The following is a 23868-nucleotide window of genomic DNA, read 5'->3' as shown; positions in this document are numbered from 1 at the left end:
CATCTCCCCTACAACCACTTGGCTGGAAATGCACCTCCCAGCACACATACAGAATTGGAGGAGGGGCAATATCTTGCTTCACTTTCAGAAGGCTTCTACGAAGAGAAGGGATTATGCAAGTTCCTCTTGCAGCTTCCCCTTTCTCCACAGGCATTTTGTGAGTGTGTGTGGGGGAAGGGTAAGAAGAGAAATTCATGCCACTTCTCTGAAATTTCACAGGTGGTGAGATTAGATCCAGCCCTCGTTTTCTCGATTCTGCTGTGTGTAGAGGGCTTGTGGCAAGAAGGGGACAGTAGCAATTACAATTAATGAGTGACTAATAAGCAAACCTCAAATCTATGGAGCATTACAGGTAACTTGAGCGTATGTGTGCATGAATGGGAGAGATGTTACATTATCTTATAAAGAAATCAAGCTACTGATATTTTAAAACACCAAACAAAATGTTAGGGTAGGGAGGAGTTCTGGGAGGCAAACAGCTTACCTTTAGTGAAGGTGCAACTTTTTTGCATCGTACATTGAGAAAGACAGAGAAATGGACAAAAATGAGAGAGGAAGGAAGTAATGACTCTTCTTTCACAGTGCGTGAGATTTCTGTTCTTCTAACTTCTCTGCCTTGTTAGTTGGGGAACCTTCAGAAATTTCTGAATAGTGCTGATATGTCATCACTTCTCCTGTCTCACTCCTGGAGGTCAGATACGTTTAAAACCATTAGGCTCCTCCTTATGAACAGAAGTGTATTGTAACAATGGGGTCGTTATATCTCTCAGTGATGGGAGTCTACTGATGAAAGACTTGGCCAGGTTGAAGAGAAATTTGGAGCTTGCTTAATTTTTAGAATTTGGCCTGCATTATATAATCCAAGGATGTGGCATTAGACTTTCCAAGCATTACATAATATTGCGGGAGGGGGGTGTTTCATCACATGAATGAAAGCCATAGGTCTGCAAACTTTGGCTAGCCTTGGTAGCCAAGCACAAATTAGTTATTGCTGGGAACCTGCCCTTCCTTTCCAGTGCAACTCTATGTATGTTTATGTGGAAGTCATAAACAGTATGTAGGTCATATGCATCGGATTGCTGCTTAATTCCTGATATGTTCCATAGATGCAAGAGGTCAAGGATAATAGTCTGATCTTCCCTTCAGCTTCAAAAGGTTGGAGCTGGGGGAGGGAAGTGGGACCCTATTTTGGCAGTGAGGAGCTTGGAGCAACTTGGTCAATTGCTTGCCTACTGCCAAAACAGCCAACACTAATCTTCCTCTCTGGTAAACAGGATGAGAAAAAATGCTGCTAAAAAACAGCAGGTTTTGAAATGCTATATACAATTTTGTCCTAAAAGAGCTATACTTGGTTGCAGGACAAAACCCTGCATAGGAAGGAAATTTTATGAAGTATAAATGCTATGCAAATTAACATTTATATCTACAGTTCCCATTTGCCCTTATGACCATCCCTATTTAAATTCTATCTTAATAATCTAATTCTGTGCTGTCTTTCACTTAATTTGATACCCAGTTTTTTTCTGTTTCTTTCACATCTCCATCTCATCTATTTTACTATTAAATTTTCCAACTTTCTGCCCTACTGAGCTAATCTAGGTTGTTGTTTTGTCTAGATTTGTTTCTGCACAGTAACTCCTTCAGCACACTGTTGTGTTTGACTTGCTTTCAGTTTCTGTATGTATTCAAATAACACTTTTATTCCATAGAAGATTAAGGGCAGTGTTTGCTTGGTTTTTTTTAAATGAAGCATGTAACAGAGCTATTATTCATTTTTTGAAACTGGTTGCAGTAGTTACCATAGTGATATCAAGCCTTTTTATAAAAAACATTTTCTATATGTGCTGTCTGACTTCTCAAATGCTGTTGGGGGAGCTGCAGTTCCGTGAATCTATTGTCTTGGAAGAATATTCTAGCTCTTTATAGTTAAATTATGCTAGGATTTTTTTTAATAAGGATGTGAAGCTTATAAATCTAGTTTATCATGTCTATCATTTAATTGTTCATGCATGCCGTTACTTCATGTAGCGATTTACATTCATCTCACTGAATTAACTATTTTGTGTCGCAAGATGGATAATGCATGTGCAGAAGCTGTGGGTCCTCTTAAAATTATGATGCCAGAAATATGATGCTTAAAGGAAAGTGATAAAAGAATATGTATTGGTTTTGAGCAAAATGCTGCATTTAGTGATGTGTATGTTTTTGAGGAGACCCCCAAGCTGGCAGTGACTGCTAATCTGACACTGGGTGATCCTATAATTTATGATAGAGACAGAAGTTCTGCCGTGCAACTCTGTGACAAAGTGTAGTTCTGTGAATCAAATTGCAATTAGATAATGTGGTATTTGCTTCAACATAAATGTACCACAGAGTAATGAGGATTGTGTTGTAGCAACACATAACTGACCAACCTAGTTCAACCTGGGAAAAAACCTGACCTTTGTTTAGGTAGATATGGAAGCCCCATTGAATTCAGACAGCTTCAAGTATTGTGTAGATTTTGTCCCCTTTTCCTGAAAACCTCTTGGAGCCTAGCTGGCTCTAATCAGCTGGGTCTAACTGTTGAGAATTCCTGTGGTCTGTCTCCTACAGCTCTTCCAACAAGAAGGGGAGGCTGGAGAAGCTTGAAGTATTGGCTTACTTGTCATCTTCCCTGGCCTTCCAGAAAAAATAGGGAGACCTCAGTGAGAGGAGCAGGAACAGCTTCTTACGTAGTGGAAGGTATTGTTATTTCTCCACTGCTATCTGAGCTTTTAAAAGTGATTATTTTATTGAGATGGGGGATTTCTTTGTTTATCCCTACCCTCGACTCCTTTAGGTAAGGAGCTTTTCCTTCATCCTCTGACTCACTGGAGGTCTTTTTTTTCCTCCCTAGGGCAGTATCCACAGTACTTTATTGCAAACTTAGCCATAGGCCATGTGCATAGAGACATACATACAGTAATAAAATAACATGCCATTTACAATATTGAGATGGGAAGATTACATCATAGTAACTAGCCCTTTAACAAAGGACTCTCTCAATTTTTGAGCGGCCAAAGCAAAGTTAGCAACTGCAAAAGTCATTGGCTTAAAATTGTCAGTTAAAAGAGCGTTGACCTTCTCTCTATCCGAGAAAGGAGCTAAAAAATCTAAAAAAAGGATAAAAATTTTCTCCTGGGTTCTTCATAAAGAGGGCAGTAAAGTAAATAATGTACAATCTCCTCAATTGTCTTACAGCCATAGATGCATTGACGTTGGGCCACAGGAATGCCATGATACCTACCATCAAGGTAGGCCGTGGCCATTACTTGAAAACGTAAGGCAGTGAAGGCTCTTCTAATAGGAGCTCTATCGAGGGCATCTAAATAATTCGACATAAAATGATTAAGTTTAAAACATGGGAACCAAATTGAAAAAGGGGCCGTAGCTATGGACATTCGATCCTGGGCTGCATCATAATCGAAAATCCAATTACAGAGACCAACTTTACTTAGTTCCATCAGTTTAGTTAGGGAAAGGTCGTATTTAAGAAGTATCGACTGACATAACTTCGCCCACCCTCCCATCCGCATTTGTTCCTGCCAACTTTGTTTGGCTAGGGCTGAGTCATCCATATTAAAAATGCGGAGCCAGTACCGTAAATATGGTAGATCGATACGGGCAGCAATTGAAGGTAAACCCAGCTCGGCTCTGAGATGGGCTGCCGGAGTCCCCATCGGAAGCCCCCTAGGGCAGTAGGAAATGGTGAGGAATGAGCTTATGCTTCAGCCCTCCTGTCTTCCATGCCTGATGGGACTACCTGTGGGAGGGAGAACATCAACATACTAAACAGTCAGATCTGGTTGCTTCTTGTGTGGCTGGCAGTAACACATGATGGGGCTCTTAATGGGATTAACTATGTGTTTATTTCTTTTGCTTCTTACAGATGAGTGTTAGCAGCAGCCCCAACCATAGTGATGTAACATGCTGAATATTGCACTCTTCATTGTGCTGCATTTCTTCATTGTATAGTTCCTTGATTCTCTTGTAGCCAGGAATGTCTTTTTGTTGAGCTGCTTATTGGGCTATATTTCATGTAAGGTCTGTCCTTAAGCAACGTGAGCCATCAGTAGGGATTAGAACAGTAAGGCCATTTTGTGTGTTCTTGAAAAAAGCTTTTAACATGTGATGCATGTTTCAGCAGCCACTCATCGCCCTGACCTGCTTTGATAAAGGAAAGCCTTACAGATAGTTGATGAGTCTCATGAATGTCTTATATTAAACAAAACCAGCTTATTAAAGTCTAGATTTATTTCGTATAGTGCTGAAGGTCATACTGGCAAACCTGTACAACTCATACAGTGCTTTGGACTTCTTTGAAAATTACTAGTTTGAGTTACTGGCTGAGGGATGAACAGAGAATGATTGTAGACTGGGACCTTTTTATTCTGGCTTAGCTACATTGGTGTTTACTGTTGGAACGGGATAACTGATGAGCATGTGTGTGCCTTGTTTGTTGAGAAGGACAACTCTAAAATAGTGAAATTGACTTGAAAGTGGCTGACTGAAGGACTGAGTTAAAATGTGGACTTAAGCCATGCTTATCCAAGTTGCATGTCCCAGGGCAGAACATGGGAACCACACTTAGGAAGATTGGATTGGCCAGATTTGTTGTTGGAACTATTTTAACCTAGTATAGAAAAATACTGTAAAATAGTTCCATGTGGTAATATTTTACAACATCCAATCTTTAATATTTTGTCTAATTTCAGAGTAACCTACACTCCTTCAAATGGAAGATGGTGTCACTTAAGGTACAGGTGGCTGTCTTTCTTTAGCAAAGAATAGATGCAAATATATGCAAGGGTCTGGAAGGGGAGACAAGAGATCAAGCCTAAGGACACAGGAGCCTTACTGGATCAAACCAAAGGTCCATCTAGTCTACCATCCTCACAGTGGCCAACCAGCAGCTCACAGGCAGGGCTTGAAGGCAACAGGTTTCTTCAGCTGTTGCTCCTCTAGTGTGTGCTTTTGTTTATATTTATATTCCACTTTACCTCCAAAGAGCTCAAGGTGGCATATATGGTTCTCTCCTTCCCTATTTCATCCTCACAACAACTCTGTGAGGTAGGTTAGGTCGAGAGATATTGACTGGCCGAAGGCTACCCAGCAAGGGGGTGGGCTAAAGGCAGCAATGGGACCCAAAACAGTCCAATGTGGACTTAAACATGCCCAATGGGCTTGATTAATGGTTGTGGGCACAGTGAAAACTGAGGCAGGGGAAATTGAATGGAGTATCCCAGAAGAAGGCATGGCTGGCTAGAACCCAAACAGGAGCAGTTGCACTGCAACCCTCTTTTCACGTCCTACTTATCATGACTAATAGCCATTGATAGACAAATACATGAATGATAGGCCCAATTTCCCTTTTGTAGGTAACCAAACTAGTGACAATCACCACACTGATTGTGTAAAATAGTTTTTTCATCTGTCTGTTCTGAATCCCCTCTACTGTACGTTTTATTGAATGGCCCCTAGTATTATGAGACAGAGTAAAACATTTCTCTTCCTCCACTTTTGCCACACTATGCATTGCTTTTGTTAGAACCCCTGACCATGTATTAACATTTCATATCTGAACCCATTTTCCTTTTAAATGTTATAATTGATTTTAGTATTAAAGTTGAAGATGCAGCCATCAGATTGCAGTATCAGGATAGATATTATTTGTGGTATCTTTTGTTCCTGATCCTTATCCTCACAGTAATTTCTCTTCCACCTCCTTGATGTTGCTTAGAGTGCCTGGGCTTGTTAAATTTGTTGGGTCTAAAGAGGGGAAAAAACCCAGGAGAGATGTAAATGCGTTGGTCCTCACTGTCTTTCTTATTAAGAGGAAAAATAGAGTCTGGTTAAAGTCTTGGCTTTTAGTTAAAACAACTGGAGTACTTCTCTTCCTTGTATGCCAGGGAGCTGGAAGAAGAGTTAATGTTACCAATGGAATTTTTCTCCAAAAAAGAAAATGAGCTACTACATACCTCACACGTGCCCTAATTGTCAGGAAACATCCCTGTAAGGTTCCTTGACGCTTTGCACCATCATTTTCATTGTTTTATATATATATATATTCTCCATTAGGGTGCTTGTTTTTTAAAAAACTATCTCTCACTAACACCCTTGCTATCCTATTTCAATTATTATGGCTTGGTTTCTTCTGTGGTTCATTTTTGTATGACAGAATAAATCTACTTAGCTCCAGAAACATCTCATGGAAATTGGACCTGTAGGACAGCCCCCTTTTCCAAAGATCATGTAAACCCCGTCATATAAAATGTGCCACAGTTCCTCTATGTCAAGGTTGCAATAACCATAGTTGCTATGACATCTGGTTTGCAAGTCCACTTTGTATGATGTTGTTGGAGAATAGTAGTAACCATAGTTCCTCCAGCTTTGACACTGAGCATGTCAAGCTGTGCTCTGGAAACCGAGAAAGGACTCCATGCACCTTTATGCAAATCATGTGAATTGAACTAATACATCGGGGCTTGAGTCAAGCAGATATTATAGTTAAGAAAGAAAAAGAAAGCTGATTCTTTTTAGAGGAAATCCAAGATCACTCGGTATTCACACTTCTTGAAAATGGAAATGGACTGCCTTCAAGTTGATCCCAACTTACGGCGACCCTATGAATAGGGGTTTCATGGTAAGCGGTATTCAGAGGGGGTTAACCACTGCCTTCCTCTGAGGCTGAGAGGCAGCGACTGGCCCAAGGTCACCCAGTCAGCTTCGTGACTGTGTGGGGATTCGAACCCTGGTCTCCCAGGTTGTAGTCCAACACTCTAACCACTACACCACACTGGCTTAGACCTGCAAAAAGAAAAGAAAAGACAACACATGATTCCTTAAGCCAAGGCATGCAAACATTGCCTGTGAAGGTGTGAATACTTGAGGACTTTCTCAGATGTTGCACCCCATCTATGGTATTATCTCCCCGGGGAGGCTTGCCTGGCCCCTGCTTTGCTACCATTTTGTATGTGTGTGCCAGGTGCAAGCATCTTTATTTCTGCTACTCTTTCAGTTCTTAAGCTTGGTGATGTTTATTGCTACTAGTTTATATCCACTGTTATGCTTTTTTTATATTACTTCTAATGTTACTCTTTTTTACCTCATTTAAAAAAGCCAGTGCTTTAAATGCTTTCAACCTGCCAGTTGCAGGCATACATTATGTGTTGGATTTTCACCTGTGTATAGTCTTTTGCAGTATTGTAAAAGTTACCTTGCTGTGTGGCATGTTCAAAGCGTTGGTGAATGAGGGGATTGCAGTTGCTTACTAAAGCAACCAGCTTTCTCTTTTTTTAAATGTCTTCCATATATTAAACATCCATATCAACCTGTAGAGACTCTTACTATTTTAGTCACAGGGAGAGAAAACGAGAGGGCCCATATGACACCATACAGCGTTAACCTTTTCCTAATTAAATCCGGTAGAACATTGGCTGTGAAATCAATGATATTGGGAGACTAGTGTACGTAATTAGACCTTTTGCAAGTGTTTGTTTACAGCTGATTTCTCTTCAGACAAAACTTTTTGTGTGTGTACATGAAGCAGATGGTAATATTTGACATTAGATCCTTTGTGGAGACTGTTGAAGCCTCATTTAAACTTTTTAACACTCTTCTGGAATGCATTCTTTCTATTCTGCATTTAAGATAAAGGAGGATAAGCCTTTTAATTTTGGGGAGTGGATCAGGGTTCAACAAGCCAATATGGTAAAATGACTAAAAGGCGGGCTGTATCTCTGTGGAAGACCACAAGCTTTGTGTTCAAAAAGAAAATCGGGATATAAGCATTGTGACTACTTCCTGGCATCTCCAAACAGGGCTGGGAAAAGCTCCTGAAGTGATGCTTCGGTGCATCTGACTTTGTATAAGACAACTTCCAGTGTGTTCCCCACTTTTCATCTGTTTAACACCAAAACTACAGCGAAGCAGTCAGTCTTGTCTGAGACTGATAGTGTTAGGTGATGGCATGTGTGAAAGATGTGGCTTTGTGTACAAAACGTCCTACTCTTCTTCCTTGTCAGTACCACAGTGGACTTGCTGTTATCCACCTCTTCCCTCTGTCACTTCAGCACAGCCAGGGTCAGGAAGGGGACTGTGTCTCACTAAGCTGCAATCTGTGTACCGTAATCTGCAAAAGGTTTTAGGATCTTTCTGCCTCTCCGCTCCCCTCCCCCTGCAAGAGCAGCTCCTGAACTGAAGATAGCTGGAGGGGAACTATGACCAGTGGTTATGTTTGCAAGTAATAAGCTGTGGTTTAGCGTGACATAAAAAAACCTTGCCTCCTCCAGGGCTCGCATACTCCCCCCTCCTCTCATATGCCTAGAAGAAGTTCCAGGACTTTTAACATTCCCTTAAATGTGGCTTGAAGGAGGGATTGTGGGTTAACACTAACTAGGGAAAGTTTCAAAAATATTTTGATGTTGGTATGATTTGAAACTAACTACAGTTAGTGTTAGAGAGCCAGTGTGGCGTAGTGGTTAGAGTGTTGGACTATGGCCTGGGAGACCGGGTTCAAATCCCCACACAGCCATGAAGCTGACTGGGTGACCTTGGGCCAGTCACTGCCTCGCAGCCTCAGAGGAAAGCAATGGTAAACTCCCTCTGAATACCGCTTACCATGAAACCCCTATTCATAGGGTCGCCATAAGTCGGGATCGGCTTGAAGGCAATCCATTTCCATTTACAGTTAGTGTTAACCATAGTGCTAAGCCACGATGCCTGGTTTGGGCAAAATGACAAGCCATGTTTAAAGGAAAATGACAGCAAATGCTACCAGAACTCATTTCCTCAGCTGTGCAGGAAGAGGAAGGTATGAGCCTGGGAAAGGGACTAGGCTTGTTCATCTCATGGTAAACCATAGTTTAGTGTTGCATCTGGACACTGACACTGTGGCAGCAGCTTCTGTGGTAAATGGGAACTGCCACCACCACCAAGAAGAGTAAGTGCTGGCACAGCTTCTGGAAAGAGCAAAGAGCATCCATAACAGTGGTTGGACAGGTGCTGTCACTAGCTAGAAATTCTGTGCCTGCAGTCTGTATTGGATAACGCCAGATGTAGCACCTCTTTCTTGCTTAATTGTGGAGGAAATAAATACCTCATTCTTCTACAGTATTGTTTTTATATTCAGTGAGTTTTTTGGAGCTGCAAAATTTCTTTGGTTTTGATATTTTAACTAGTTGGTATGAACCAACATGGTCCAGTGCTTGTAATACTTGTTTCCTTAAGCATTTAAAGGATATTGATTGGCTTAGCAATTTCTAGGAATCTCCCAGTTACTTCTGTAACTGGGATCTGGTCTTTTGCCCAGTTCATACATAATGCTAAGCCAAACCATGGCTTAGCTCTGGGTAGCTAACAACTGGATGACTCAGCAGAAGCAAATGAGCTGCAATGTGTACTTTGAGTACCAGCATGTCTTCACACTTAGTCGTGGTTTGGTTTAGCTTTATGTGTGAACCAGGCCATTGTGGCCCTAGGCTAGGTCTAAAACACAGATATGCTGGCTTCTTTGATATACATTTTACAAAAGAAGCAGTAATATGTCAGAGAAGATGCTTCTAATGTTTATACTTTTACTGGGTGCCATGTCAATCCTGCAGTGCACAGCTTGTGTGTAAATGTTTGGAATTAAATGGAAAAGGAGAATTAAACATATGTAAGAAAAATCCTCAACCCAGCCTTCCCCATTTAGACAGAATGTATGTATATAAACAGATGATATTCATAAATATTCTGTAATGACTATCAGAGCAGTTGAGGGGGGGGAAAGTAATTGCCTGCATTAGAAACTCCAGGAACATTTTAGTAAATAGTTTATTTTTAAAAGAATCTGATGATTCTCTTAAGATAGAATCAGATCTCGCTTTTTGATTGCATAGTAAGAGTGGAATGCTGAGCTATAGGAGGATGGGTCGGAAGATGGTCATAATGAGTTCACTGACTGACTGGTTACATAGTCCTTAAGACCTTTTTGATTTCACCTATACCTAGTGTGAGAGCCAGTGTGGTGTAGTGGTTAAGGTGTTGGACTACGATTTGGGAGACCAGGGTTCGAATCCCCACACAGCCATGAAGCTGACTGGGTGACCTTGGGCCAGTCACTGCCTCTCAGCCTCAGAGGAAGGCAATGGTAAACCCCCTCTGAATACCACTTACCATAAAAACCCTATTCATAGGGTTGCCTATAAGTCGGAATCGACTTGGGCAATCCATTTTCCATACCTAGTGTGGGTTAAATTATACACTGGATTTGCAATCTGACCTGATGTAGTTGTTGGGGTAAACATAAGTTGAGCAGTTACATAAACAACTGGCCACTCTGCATATTTACCAGACCTTACGAAGAATGTTAACATTCCCAGGCCCCAGGTTATGGTCCAAAGGCACATAAGGCCAGCTCCCTGCTGAAGCAAAGCAGGGTCAGGTCTGGTCAATGTCTGAATAGGAGACCGCATGGGAACCACATGTAAGCCACCTTGGGTTTCAATCATGAAAAGGAAGGTGGGGTATACATGTAATAAATAAAATAATAAAAATAAAATCTGTCCATAAAGAGGAAGTTGTACATATTTCCTGGTCATTGTGCATAATCTCCAACAGGTCTTGGGGAATGTGCATATCTCATCTGCATTTTGCACATACTCTGGGCAATATAATTGTCTCCAAGAAACCCTTTTTCTGTCACTTGTTAGCAGCATGCAATCTGCACCCCTTGGGCTGTTTCTGGCCTGTTGCCTAATCTTCCAGAGCCCACAACATACCCTCCCACTGATCAGATGAGCAGCAGGAAGAAGGGGTGGGTCTTCAGATAAAAGATTTAACTTGCTTCTGCAATCCATCCTCTTTTTCTGTGCTCATAGCTGTTCCCTAGTCAGCTGAGCAGCACAAGGGGGATCACAGGGAGAAGAGAGTTTTAAACCTTCCTTCCCCCTCTCACAATCCGGATGGAAATTGCTCTCCCCATGCTGCTGTTAAGTTTAGGAAAATAATATGGGACCAGTCATCATTTGGATTGAGGGGATGGAAGAGTTAACCAGTTTAGGAAGGATTAACCAGCAGGGAAAAGAGAGCTGAGAGAGAGAGAGAGTATATGGAATACCTCTGGTCCCACAGACTGTCATTCCTGGCCCTTCCTGCTGCTGAATGATTACCTCCAAGAGAATTCAGCTTCTGATGATAAAAGGTTTCCCACTTCTGCTCTCAATGCTGTAGTCTTTTCAAGGCTCAGGGTTTTCTGGATAGGTCCAGGTTTTTTGAAGGGGATCCCCCCAATTAGCTTTTTCTGCATTTATGTAGGAATGAACTGGCAGGCAAACATGTCTCTCAAATGCACTTATAACAGCAGGTAATGATAGAGCTTACATTAATCGTCTCTTGGCTCAGTAGAGACAGGGCTGTGAAGCAGCCAAACCACAGGAGAAAATGAGTGACATCCAGTGATGGCTGCTTGCTTATGCAATGCAATTCCACTTGCACATGGGGACATCCTGTTTTTCTTTGCTCCTGCCCTCCAAATCTGGTCTAGAGTGTCCTCCGACACTCTGGAGCATACGGGGGGCATGGGGGACTCCAGATTTTGAGGGGAAGCCCTGTGCACGAGTGGGTGCCCACTCACACCACCTTTGATCTCCCCCAGTGAGCCTGCCCTCTGCCCGAAGTTTCAACTTAATCTTGAGCTGGTTGTCCCTACATGTACAAGATCTCTGATATTCTTGGGCTTTGCAGAATAGCGCATGGCAGTTCTGTGTGTGCACTTTTAGTGAGTTCCGGCACTTCAGAAATTTATCCCCCAGTATCCCTGTCTCTGTTAAACTGCCAACCTGACCCAACTTTTTTTTATGAGTCATGGGTGGGACTACTAAACTGAACAATGAAGAAAAATCCTGAATGCTAATGCAGTTCTTTTTAGCTGCAATTTTTGGATTATGGCCATGTTCATCAAGAAGTCAGGAGTGTGCAGACTATGACTAACGCTGCAGGGATGAGGGCAGAAGTTCCTGTCTTTCTAACAGATGGCTCCATGACACTTCTGAAAGGTGAGCCACTGTCTAATTCAAGAACAAGATGGCCTGCTGAGGAATTGGCTTGCTGCCTTATTGTTCAAGTATGTTTTGAGACTTGCTTCTATAGCTTTATTATTTTCTTGGCTTGTAACTATGATTCTCTTGGCTATAGGTAACAGTGTGGATCTACCAGCTCTATTCAGCGCTGTTGGCTAGACGGCCTCTTTTTAGGACTGTTTGTATTATTGGAAACATATCCTGCATGTGCAATGAGCAATTATAGCCTAGCTGCTGTTGTGTCCTAAACTTCAATATGTCTGCCTACCTAGGCTGTAGCTGGTGAAGTTGAACTGATGTTTGGGATAGTCTCAGGAAAGTGCTGTGCCTAAGAAGATATCATTAAATTAATCTGCTGCTTGTTAAAATGATATTTAATATTACAACTGGTATTTAAATTCTTCTTGAAATGAATAAGGTATAATCAGCCTAATGAGTTGAAATATTTCTATTAGTACACTTTTTGCTGGAGTTAAACTAGCCAACCTATTTCTTGAATTGGTCTCTGAGAGAGAACTTAAACAATGAACTGAAGATAACTTCCTCTTTTATATTAAACTTCATTATAGTAAACTATATTATAAATCTCTCTCAAGCAAGGTGTCAAACATTACAAGATGGGGAGGTACAACTTCTGTCAAGTGAGGGGACACCTGCTTGCATTATATTGGATCTCACCCAATCCAACTTTTAAGTCTACTTAAGCTAGTTAGTGTATTTCAGAAACCAGTTCATTAAATTCTATTTTATTCTGAGGCAAGTGAGCCTGGCAACAGCGCTTGAAAGTCTTTTTTGGGTCATGCAGCACAAAAATGCACAATGCAAGAATAAGCTTATTGTACCAATGTTTTTAAATAGCTAGTGAGGCTTGCTAGAACAGGATGACAATGTGTGTTGTTTAAAAAACGCTTTAAAAGTACTAACCCAGTGGTAGAGCACATGCTTTGATGCAAAAAGTCCTAGGTTCAGTGACATCTCCAGAAAGGCCTGGGAATGACTTCAGCCTGAAATCCTGGAGAGCTGTTGCCGATCAGTGCAGACAAGACTGAGTTAAATGAACCAGTGGTCTGACTTGGTGTAAGGCAGCTTCCTATGTTCCTATAGCATTTTAGACCTTTATCTAGAAGCCACTGGCTGTATGCGAATTATAGCGATGGCAGAATATATTACGTATCCAACTGTGTTCAGCTGTACTTGGAAATATTTAAAATTTGCAGCTTGACAATAATACTGAATTCACTTTCCAGGTATTAATAATTATGGCTGTCAATCTACACTCACACTTACTTGAGAGTAGAACTCTGTAGGGGCTTTTTTCAAAGTAAACCCATCAGTGGTGACACAATTTTATACCTGTTTTAGTATGTACTGAAATTCATAGTAACATCCTTCTTTGAAACTGGGTTATTATCTGGCTGCTTTTCTTTGTGGCACTATAGAACCACACTGATTACAGAGAAGTAATGATTTATAAGATTTTGGCAGCAGCCCTTGCAAATGAAGTGGCTGCAAAAATAAAAGGCATTGGCTGTGTTGGGACACAATATTAAACCACTAACCATGAAGCAAATTTGTCTGCTACCCATTGGTGGATGCAGCTTGAGTGCTCCCACTTTGCTTCTCCCTTCCTCCAGCAGGGAAACAAACCACAGAGCAGTTCGTTTCGCGTTCCATCTGAGCCAGCACTCGTCGTTTATCTGCAAATCACAGAGGAGAGGGGGTTACCAATGATAAGTAACAAAAAGACAAAGTCACAGGAATCCAAGTGACAATGAAATGATAATGATTGTTCAAACATGAACAACTATATATGTAAACAAGTGCAAGTGTATGTGTTTGTTTGTAAATATATTTGTATACCCCTCTTTTGTTAAACATCAAAGCGGTTTCCAATGTTTAAACAAAACAAAAAACAACCATATAATGAAAACATTAAAAATACAACACTAGGTGGCTCTGCCCCCTTCTTGCTTTGCTCACTAACTCCTTGCTCCTCCGCTTGCCAACCAAACACACACATGAACTTCCAACCATCCTCCAGGAGTCGTCCCCCGGTCACCCTCCCCCCAGCAGGTCTCTAAGCTTCCTTTTCTCCCCCCTCCCGCAGTGGTCGCTGAATTTTCTCCTCTCCTCCCCTTTAGAACTGTTCCTGTGAGGAGGAGGGAGGCGGCTGACTGAGGCGACCGACACAGGAACAATAGAGTGGCCGGGGCAATGCCTCAGTAACTGTCCTTCTGTCCGCCGCTTCCCTCCTCCTTGCCTTCTGCTGCTGAGGCTGTTGTGAGGAAGGGGGGGCAGCAGCAGAAGAGCAGAACAATTGATAAGGAGCTACCCTGGGTTATCTTGACTGTTCCTCCATGGCTCACCCAGGCTGCCTCACTCTCCTACCTTGCTTGCTTGCTTGTCTCATGCCTGCCTCACTAACCTGCTGGTCTGCTGTTCTCTCATGCCTTATACTGTCTACTTGAGTCAGCTCAGTCAAAACTGATCAGACATCCCTGATCACACCTAAGTTTTCAAAGTGACTAAAGGCTTAATTCACAATTGCTAATAATTTTAATAGATCAGTGTTACCCTTCCCGCATGCATACGGATATATTTGGTCTCTCATATTACACAAGACCTGATCAACTCATGACTGTTAGTTCATGACACTGCTGCACTTTTAGCAGATACCATGATGATTGAATTATCAACACACTAAACTACTGGATTTTCCCCAAATTGGCATCCTTTATTTTTACCCTCCGTTTCACTGAAGGCTGGCTGCCAATGTGGCTTACAGTTACAATACATAAAAAGGTGCTTAGGGATACATGGAGGCATTTATGGTGGTCTCTGGCAGTTGATGTCATAGTCTAATTCAGTTTCTTATCTCTGAAGTGGTGAAAGGAGTTAAAGAGGGACTTCGGGGCTACCTGAGGATAAGGGTGCCACTCTGGAAAAGCAGATCTGTGTAGACTCTACTTTTATATCGATCCAAGAATAAATGAAACAAATCTCTGGGCACGTACAGTAACAGTTACAAGCAAGCAACACTGTGGACAGAATCCCATGATGTGCATACATGGTTCAGATGAGTAACTCATTCTGCAGTAGTGTGGAGAAGGTGTTGCTGAATCCAGATGAATAAGTCTGGATACATCTATGAATAGGTCCCTCAGAAACGTTGTTGTTGTTGTTGTAGTTGTTGTTGTTGTTGTTATATACCGCCCCATAGCCGAAGCTATCTGGGCGGTTTACAACAATTAAAAACATTAAAAACAAATATACAAATTTAAAAAAAAATTAAAAAAAAATTAAAAACACACGCTAAAATACTAAAATGCCTGGGAGAAGAGGAAACTCTTGATCTGGCGCCGAAAAAGATAACCGTGTTGGCACCAGGCACACTTCATCAGAAAGATCATTCCATAATTTGGGGGCCACCACTGAGAAGGCCCTCTCCCTTGTTGCCAGACTCCCAGCTTTCCTCAGAGGAGGCACCCGAAGGAGGGCCTTTGATGTTGAGCGTAGTATACAGGTGGGTTCGTGTCAGGAGAGGCTTTCCATCAGATATTGTGGTCCTAAGCCGTGTAAGGCTTTATAGGTTAAAACCAGCACCTTGAATCGAGCTCGGAAACATACAGGCAGCCAGTGAAGCGGGCTAGAATCAGTTTTATATATTCAAACCATCTCATCTCTCTTACTAATCTGGCCACTGTTTCTGAACCGTCTTCAAAGGTAGCCCCGCGTAGAGCGCATTGCAGTAATTTAACTTGGAGGTTACCAGAGCATGGACAACTGAAGCCAGGTTATCCCTGTCCAGATAGGGGCGTAGCTGGGCCACCAACCGAAGTTGGTAGAAGGTACTCCGTGCCACCGAGGCTACCTGAGCCTCAAGTGACAGAGATGGTTCTAGGAGAACCCCCAAGCTACAAACCTGCTTCTTCAGGGGGAGTGCAACCCCATCTGGGACAGGTTGGACATCTACCATCCGGTCAGAAGAACCACCCACTAACAGCATCTCAGTCTTGTCTGGATTGAGCAATATAGCAATAAAATAAAAGTGGTTAGCAATAAAATTGATTCATTAACACTGGAACAATATTCATAAGGCCAGTAAATAATGCTTTGTACTTTGCTGTGTGCTCTTTCCCCAAATTTTTGTGTTCCTAACCTTGTTGCTTCTACTATGTTGCTGGTGCATCTCACTCTGCAATTTCTTATTATTTGTGCCTTCCCCCACCCTTCGTTTAAACAAGTGTACTCGGGCCTTCTTTTAAAATTATTCCCTTTACCTCCTTACTGTAAGCCTGTTAAGTACAATAGGTCATGGAGACGGTTGTATGCTGAAGCCATGATGCAAGTTGCTTCTATCCATTTTTTCTGCTACCCAACCTTATTCTGCCATAGAACTCAGTCCATTCCATCTTTCTCCCAGTTCCTGTTTTCTCCTTCACTTCGCAAAACTGCACAGGGCTTCCTTTTCCATCCACATTTGGCGACCCTTTCCTCTGCACTCAGATCTTCTTTGCATAACCTAGCCTTGCTTTGCGGTCCATTTCCCATCACAAATGACAGCTATCCTTTCTAGGTTCAGCCTGAAGAAGTAGTTGTAGAAGAAAAAGTTAGTCTTACAGCTTCATGTTCTGGATTGAAACTTCTGTCTGAGTTTCAGCTTCTGTATGGTATGTGCTTTATGGTGCTAGCTTTATCTCATACATGACTTCAGTGGGGCCCTATTCAAGCATGTATTGTGCCATATACTTGTATTCCAGCTTGCCTTTGTGCCAGCACATTGTCAGGTAGTGGTGGTATTTTCAAAGGCAAAGGGATATATCCAGCCCTATGGCTTTGAATTTAGCCATAAAGTAGCACTGGGAAACCTGTAGTTCTTCAAAGGATGCTGAACTGCAACTCTTATATCATTGCTGAATATTAGACCTGCTGGCTAGTTGTAGTTCAACAATATCTGTGGGGTGGCCACACTCCTCCTTGCTGCTCCAAAGCCCCTTAAGTGCAGTACTGATTTTCGGTAGTAAGGCTTTCTGCCACTGTTGGGATGAGTCCCCTTGGAGTGCCATAAGATGAGGCTGTTAATTTTATTATGGGACTGAAATTCCATATGTTCTTGAGGATTATGTGATACAAGATTCATTTTTGGCTATTTCTTCTATTAAATTATGATGTCTAGAGCCGTAAGTTGTGGTTAACTGTTTATGCTTCATGCACTGTACCTTGTATGATCTATAACTTAATGTAAAAATGAGATTTTTCTAGGTACTTTAACCTGAATGGATTTTGGTGCCCGTTTCTTACTGAAGTCTGCTCTTTCTTTTTTGCTGGGGAGAGTAGAAGAATTACGGAAGTTGAGCTGGTCAGGAATTCCAAAACCAGTTCGGCCAATTACATGGAAGCTCCTTTCAGTAAGTACTTCAGTATTTTGCGATGATAGTGTTGTTTCTCTTGCCACTTATAATTTTGTTTTGAGTCATAGCTAATCAGTAGCACTCCAGAACAGTGTGACAAAAAGGACACTGTTGTATTCTCAATTTCAAGCTTGGTTTGTCATAAGAGAATAGAGCAGTAAATCATGACAAGTGCTACAATTTTCTCTGCCCCCCTAGCTCCTAAATACTTTGTAGTGTTAAATAAAAACTTTTTTGTAAGAAACTATATTCCAATTACATTCATATGTGTGTGTCTTACTATAAGAGTGTAAATTGGAAAGTCTGGTGCATATTGATATTGGTGTTAACTAGGTTTGTTTTCTTGCTTGGGGGCAAATTTTTTGAGGAAGATGTGAATGTCAATGGTGTATGCTCAAGAGATCATGGATGCTGCTTCATCAGCGAATATACATGTTAGCTTTTTAACATTCCAAGTTACACATCCAGCAGTTTAGCACTGTTGAATTTTTTAGAGAAGACTTAAAACAGCTTTCTGGTCTCCCCATCCCCCCTTTTTTTGAAGAAGATAAATCTGTGGGGAATGTGGAGCGTTCACTTCAGAAGAGGTCTGATTTCCAGTGTTTAAAAAGATTCTTGCTAATGAGTCCTGATAAATTTCCAGGCTTAGTGCTTTCTAATCCAAAATTCAGATGCAGCTCTTAACAGTGAATATTTAATAAGCAGTCTCTTGCAATTAAAATTGAGTACACAGAATGCAGTAACTGCTTTTTTTCTGTGTAAAGTATACATTTAAAATGCTGACTGTTCATCCTGAAGTTCAAGCTGAATTTGACCATCTATTTATCCTATGCTGCTGGCTGGGAAGAAGAATTGGAAAAGCTATAGGCCACATTGATTGCAAGGTTCTTCTGTTGATTTGATGGGGATTTGTTTTAGGAAGCAAAGCAGAAGTAATATACATTAGATATCCTTGCCTTGTCCCTGCTTGCTGGAAGCCATGTTTTCTACCTAAAGTAAAATTCCTTAAGATGAATTTCTTAATAGGCACTCTTTCACTATTTGAATGGATGTTTTGTCTACTTGTCCTTAAATATTTTATGTAGAAGTGGTCTGAAGTAATAGAAGTAACATTTTCTTTCAAGTTATATTGAGGAATATGTAATCTGCCTCCATGGTGAAGGGTGGGTTTCAAATGCCTATATATAAATCCATGTTTTTTAATTATTTTATTTTCTATTTAACAGACACCACTAGATCTGTCACATTGCTGTTTGCTTAGAAACTTGATTTACAAACTGCCAGCAATTAGCATGTTTTCTAATATCAGCAGTAAAAATAAAATGTATTAAAATTAGGGAAAAGAACAAAGGTGCTCCGGAGATAGCCATTAAATTGACATATACTTTCCCAATTTGTCTGAATATCTTCTTACTCGACTAAATGCACAGATGGACTCTTGAAACATAATTAGAACATCTTATAGCCATATTTACAAAGCCAAAAGGAGAGAGAAATGATTTGAACTTGTGGCTAATGTATGCTTTTATAGTTGCAAAAATAAAACTTGGGAGGAGAACAGGATATTGAACCTGTCCAAAAGAGAGGGTGCCTTGATTAATCTTCGAAACTGATTAACAGCAAATTTCACTGTTCTAAGGAAAATATTGGTATCCCTGAGATGGCTATCTTTAGTCATAAATTAAATTGTTTTCTAATGGTACTAATAATGTCCTATAGAAAGTGCAAACTCATGACAAGAAATGGATTCTGACATTTAATATCCTAGCTCAATGCTTTGTGTAAAGTTAAATGTTGGATTCTAGAGATTGCATCCACAGCTAATACAATACCTGGGAAACTTTGTCTGTCACCTAACTTGTGGTTTCAGCAGAAATGGTTAGCTGGCGCCAGGACTGGTCCAAGACTTTTTTGCTTCCTGAAATGAACAAAAGATGCCCCCCCTTCTGTGTGCAAAAGCTAGCAGTTGGATCTCTTGTCAAAAATAGCATAGAAACAGTGTCCTCCATTGCATCTGAGGGAAGCTGGCTGGCTTGAGGGGCATAGAGCAGGCTGTATTATGCACAGCTTTGTCTTCTAAAACCTCACTGTCACTTCCTGCCCCCCAGAATCTGCCACTTGAGGTGACTGCTTCACTCTGTCTAATGGTAGGGCTGGCCTGTAGAAATAAAAGGCCTATAGAGATGTTGTTCCACCAATCCCAATAGTGTATCTTGGCATGGAAACTTTTATTCATGTTCTTGGCACCAGTATAGTGGATAAAATATTGGAACTCTGCTAGAGAGACAAGAGTTCAAAGCCTAGATGAGCAGTAAAGCTTGTTGGCTGCCTTTGGACAAGTCACTAACCCAGTTCAGACATATTGATCTCATGAGTGTTTTTAACTGCATACTCGCTCTTCCCTTCTTTCTTGCATGATAATGCATATCTTCTGGGGTTTGTTAAACCACAGTGTTCCATTACATTTAAATAAGGATGCTGATGTAATCTCTGATTACAAACATGATATGAAACTGAAATTAAATCAGTGTTCTGATTTGGTTGTAAGTGGAAACTATGGTTTATCAAACCCTGAAAGATTAGCTTTACAGCACATGAGATTCCTTTGTGCTCCCTCTTTCCCATAAAATCCTTCTTCTAATTAGACAGCCATGAGAGTGGCCGTATACTATAGCCAGCATGGATTATTTCCATTCCGCAATGTTAAATTGAAAATACCCCCCATGCCATTCTGATTAATTAAAAATCAGCCATGTTCACAGAGTACCTGTAATCCTATTACTGACCTTGCCCCATGCTCTGACCTTCATCTTCTGCAGTTTAAAAGTTAAAAAAATGCCTAGCAGATTTTTAATTAATTTAAGAAATGTAGGATTAACTCAGTGATAAGGCCGGGCATGCTCAGTAAGAACCAATTGTCAGTGTTCTAAAAGCCAGACTCACAGCTGCTTGGCTTGGCTAACCAGTGGGCCACACTGAGGCCAGACACTTCAGACACTTCCCCATAGAATCCTGGGAAGTGTGGTTTGTGAAGGGTGCTGAGAGGAGACTCCTCCTGACAAAAATGCTTTGAAATTAATAAAAATAGCCACAGATTTCTAGGCTGAATAATGAGTGAAATATAATTTTATAGGTTAGATTCTCTGTAGAAACAGTAGTAACACAGGAAAGAAGCAAAGTAAGAACACCAACAAACATACAAAAAAATATAATTCTTTATCTTTGGAGATGCAGTCCTGATTGCAGGTGTTGCCACCGCTCACCATATGCTCAGAGGCACATGCTACCAAATTCTTCCAAGCTACACAGGAAGTGGGTTGGACTGTGAAAGACTAACCCAAATTGTGTTTGCATTTTGACAAATTTGTAGGGCAGTACAATATCTCAGAGTGTTGATCCCCAGCTCTCCCAGAGGGATCAGGGTGGGGAGCCGGCCGAGTCCCAGCCTCCTCAGATAGGGCAGGGGGAGGACTCAGAGGTAGATGAGACTTTCGAGGACAATGAGGGAGGGGGAGTAGCTGACAGCCTGCCAGTTCCCACAGACAGTTCTCCCACCGAAGCAGACTTTGCTCCCCCTACAGATGTCTCAACAGAGATGTTGAGGCATGGCCGGGCGGATGCGCCAGCTGCACCCCCCCTCATGATTCCCAGCCTGGCACTTCAAACGCTTTCCTGCCTCCTGAGGCGTCTATCAAGCCTGTACTGTCAGATGAGCCAGCAGAGGCTCGCCCCCACTTTGCCCCGCACGAGATGTCGAGAGAAGGTGGGACTTCGCAGGAGTCAGAGATTGTGAGCGAAGACCTTTCCTACTTAAGGCGGCGTCCCCCTGACCCGGTTGCTGAGTCAACTTTCTTCACACGCTGCAGAGTAAGCCTAGGTAGCTTAGTTAGGGAATGTAGTGAGTTAGCACAGCTAAGTCTATGAAATGCGTTGCCTTTGATGTTACCCTAATAAAACAGGAATTAATTCCAGCCTCGCCTCTGTTTTGTGACTCTCACTCTGGGCAGGACAGAGAGGAGGTCAGGTCTCCTCCTCCCCTAGTGCATTCACTATAGCTGCCCAATTTCCCTGCTTTTTAAAGTTTGATAGAAATAACTGTTGGCTGTAGGTATGTTCTTAAACCACATGGGTTTTTTTGCCTATTAATGAATAAGCCTTCATTTATTAGACTGAGATGGGTATTTTTGAAATGGACTTTTGATTTGCTGCCTTGCTACACATGTGGATTCTTTCTTTTTTATGCTTTGTTATGGGGTGTAGCCTCTTTATTTTCTCAGGATGACATTACAGGGTGGCTTTTGAAGATAAAAATGGGAACCCTCCATACCATCATGAAATCCTTGGAAGAAGAGCAGGATGATTACTAGCTTGCTTTGCTAGGCTTATGAGCTAGTTTTTCATGTGGCCTGTTACATTCATTTCAACCTGACTCTCCAAAACACTCTTCTTGTGTCATAAGCTTGCATCAACACCATTAAGTGCTTATCTAGAGCATATTTCTTTTCTCTTTTGCCTTTTATTTCAGATGAATGGATTGAGAAGGTGCTAGCTAACTTTTTCATGTTCACATGCAGGACTTTAGTCTGAGTCTCTTTCTTGGCCATATCTATATGAAAGCCTAACAGAATGGGAAACATGAGGGTCCAGTAAATTGAGGAAATGGCTATCTTTTGATTTGGGCTTTCAGAGTTGCAGTTTTAGCTTTTGAAGGCTTCCTCGTGGCAGGCTTTCTATAACCCGTATACAGTGTTTTAAACCAGTTGAGTTCTTACACAGCCATCTTAATTACTGAGACCCACTGAACTTAATGAACCTAAGTTAGGTATGTTTATTAACTTCAATAGGTCTATTCTGAGTAGGACTAGCATGGAATACCACCCAGAGATCTGTAATAATCTCTAAAAATGGCTTTGCAGAAACATTTTCTACTTTGTGCTTGATGTACACAAGCTTATTGATTTGCATCAAAGTTTTTTATTGTCTGTGGAATTGTTTTGTACACTACACTTTCCCTAATTCATAGACTGAATCCTTGTTATTTTGAAGGTCATTCACATTCTTCCATAGATCTCGCAATCATTTCAATTCAATAGCATTGGTATTTTGCCATGCATACACAAATATTTGCATAATTTATATTAAGTTTTCTTTATCTTCCCTTCTTGTGGTGTGTGATGGATCAATCTTCTCCAAACCTCTCAAGAAATACTCTGGTGTGCAACATACTGTTTGATATCTCCGATGCTTCCCATTTTTCATCAACATTTATTTCTGGCTTTCATTTTGCTTATAAAATGTATTGAGCACTTACTTAATCCTAAATCCAAAATGTTTAACCAAATGAGTAATAGAGCTGGGGGGGGTATTCTACAAGAACAAGTACTATATGACCAACATTCCCTTTTAAAATGTAGCCAAATACTGTTGATTTAATGGGGATGCCCACAGAAAAAATATTAAATTAAGAAACCACTTTGGATAATGTGTCAATTTCCCTTGGGCCACTTTGGAAGAGCTCTGCTTTGCATTGGGTCCAAAGTAGAACCTCATTATGGAAGATGGAAATCTTCATACATCTCTCCAAAGGCTATTATTGGGAAGTCAACAAATGGTTATACCTTTTTGACATGACTTAATTTATTAAATTGCTATCTTCTCAAAGGAGCCCAGAGTGGCAAATACCAAAGTGGAAAAATGATACAGTAAAAAAATAACATTTAAAATCATGAAAACATCTAAAAACATGTTTGAATGAAATTTGTAGGCATAGTATCCCCTTCTGAAGGGATAATGGCTGCCAAATTTCAGCCAGATGTAGGAGTTTTTTTTTTGTTGGGTACAGTTTGGTGGTGGTGGTTGCAAGGAAAAGCCTCACCAGCATGGCCAATGATGGGAGGTATAGTTCAGCAACATGTGGAAGATACCACACTGTCTATCCATGTCCTATTTCATCCTTGATTTGAAAATCTGAAAATGTACACTAATGCAGTGCTTGTTCTGACTACAACACTGTGTAAATGCACACACACAGTTGGGCAGATTCAGTACTACTCACAGAGACCTTTAAAAAACAACACTGAATTTAAAATCAAATGCAACTACAACTAGGGCCAGAATGGAGTGTGTGTGTGCATGGGGGTGGAGGGTGTGGAAGGGGAGGTTGGAGGTGAAGGGATAGGACTTATCAAATAACTAAAACTTGAGACGGAATAGACACAAACAGCAAAATTAAACAGTAAAAAATGGGATACAAGGGATTGGATTTTTAAAGGAAATGTTTTAGAAATGGATTGATCAAAAACTGGAAAGGATTTTGTGAAGGACTTGGTCTGGATTGGAATAAAGATTTAGACTACATAAGCCAAGAGCACAAT

The 23868-nt window shown here is 41.1% G+C and overlaps 1 protein-coding gene and 1 long non-coding RNA gene across 3 annotated transcripts in view; one reads left to right on the top strand and one right to left on the bottom strand.

The window, feature by feature from the left end:
* Positions 1-23868, top strand: part of TBC1D22A (TBC1 domain family member 22A) — a 177025-nt gene that overhangs the window by 26124 nt on the left and 127033 nt on the right. For both annotated transcript variants that reach the window (XM_061640276.1, XM_061640274.1), the window contains exon 5: positions 17421-17491. In XM_061640276.1, the coding sequence (XP_061496260.1) occupies positions 17421-17491 (71 nt within the window). The remainder of the gene's footprint in view (positions 1-17420; positions 17492-23868) is intronic.
* The window catches only part of LOC133390856 (uncharacterized), a 48788-nt gene continuing 28800 nt past the window's right edge, over positions 3881-23868 (bottom strand). Inside the window, exons 2-3 of the long non-coding RNA XR_009764477.1 lie at positions 13643-13780; positions 3881-6828 (exon numbers count right to left, since the gene is read on the bottom strand). This is a non-coding gene — a long non-coding RNA (uncharacterized LOC133390856). The remainder of the gene's footprint in view (positions 6829-13642; positions 13781-23868) is intronic.

Source organism: Rhineura floridana, chromosome 8 (assembly GCF_030035675.1).
Source record: "Rhineura floridana isolate rRhiFlo1 chromosome 8, rRhiFlo1.hap2, whole genome shotgun sequence".
In the NCBI taxonomy this organism is placed as follows: Eukaryota; Metazoa; Chordata; class Lepidosauria; order Squamata; family Rhineuridae; genus Rhineura; species Rhineura floridana.
The sequence above is the reverse complement of the archived record's forward strand: the minus strand, read 5'-3'. Positions and strand labels throughout refer to the sequence as shown.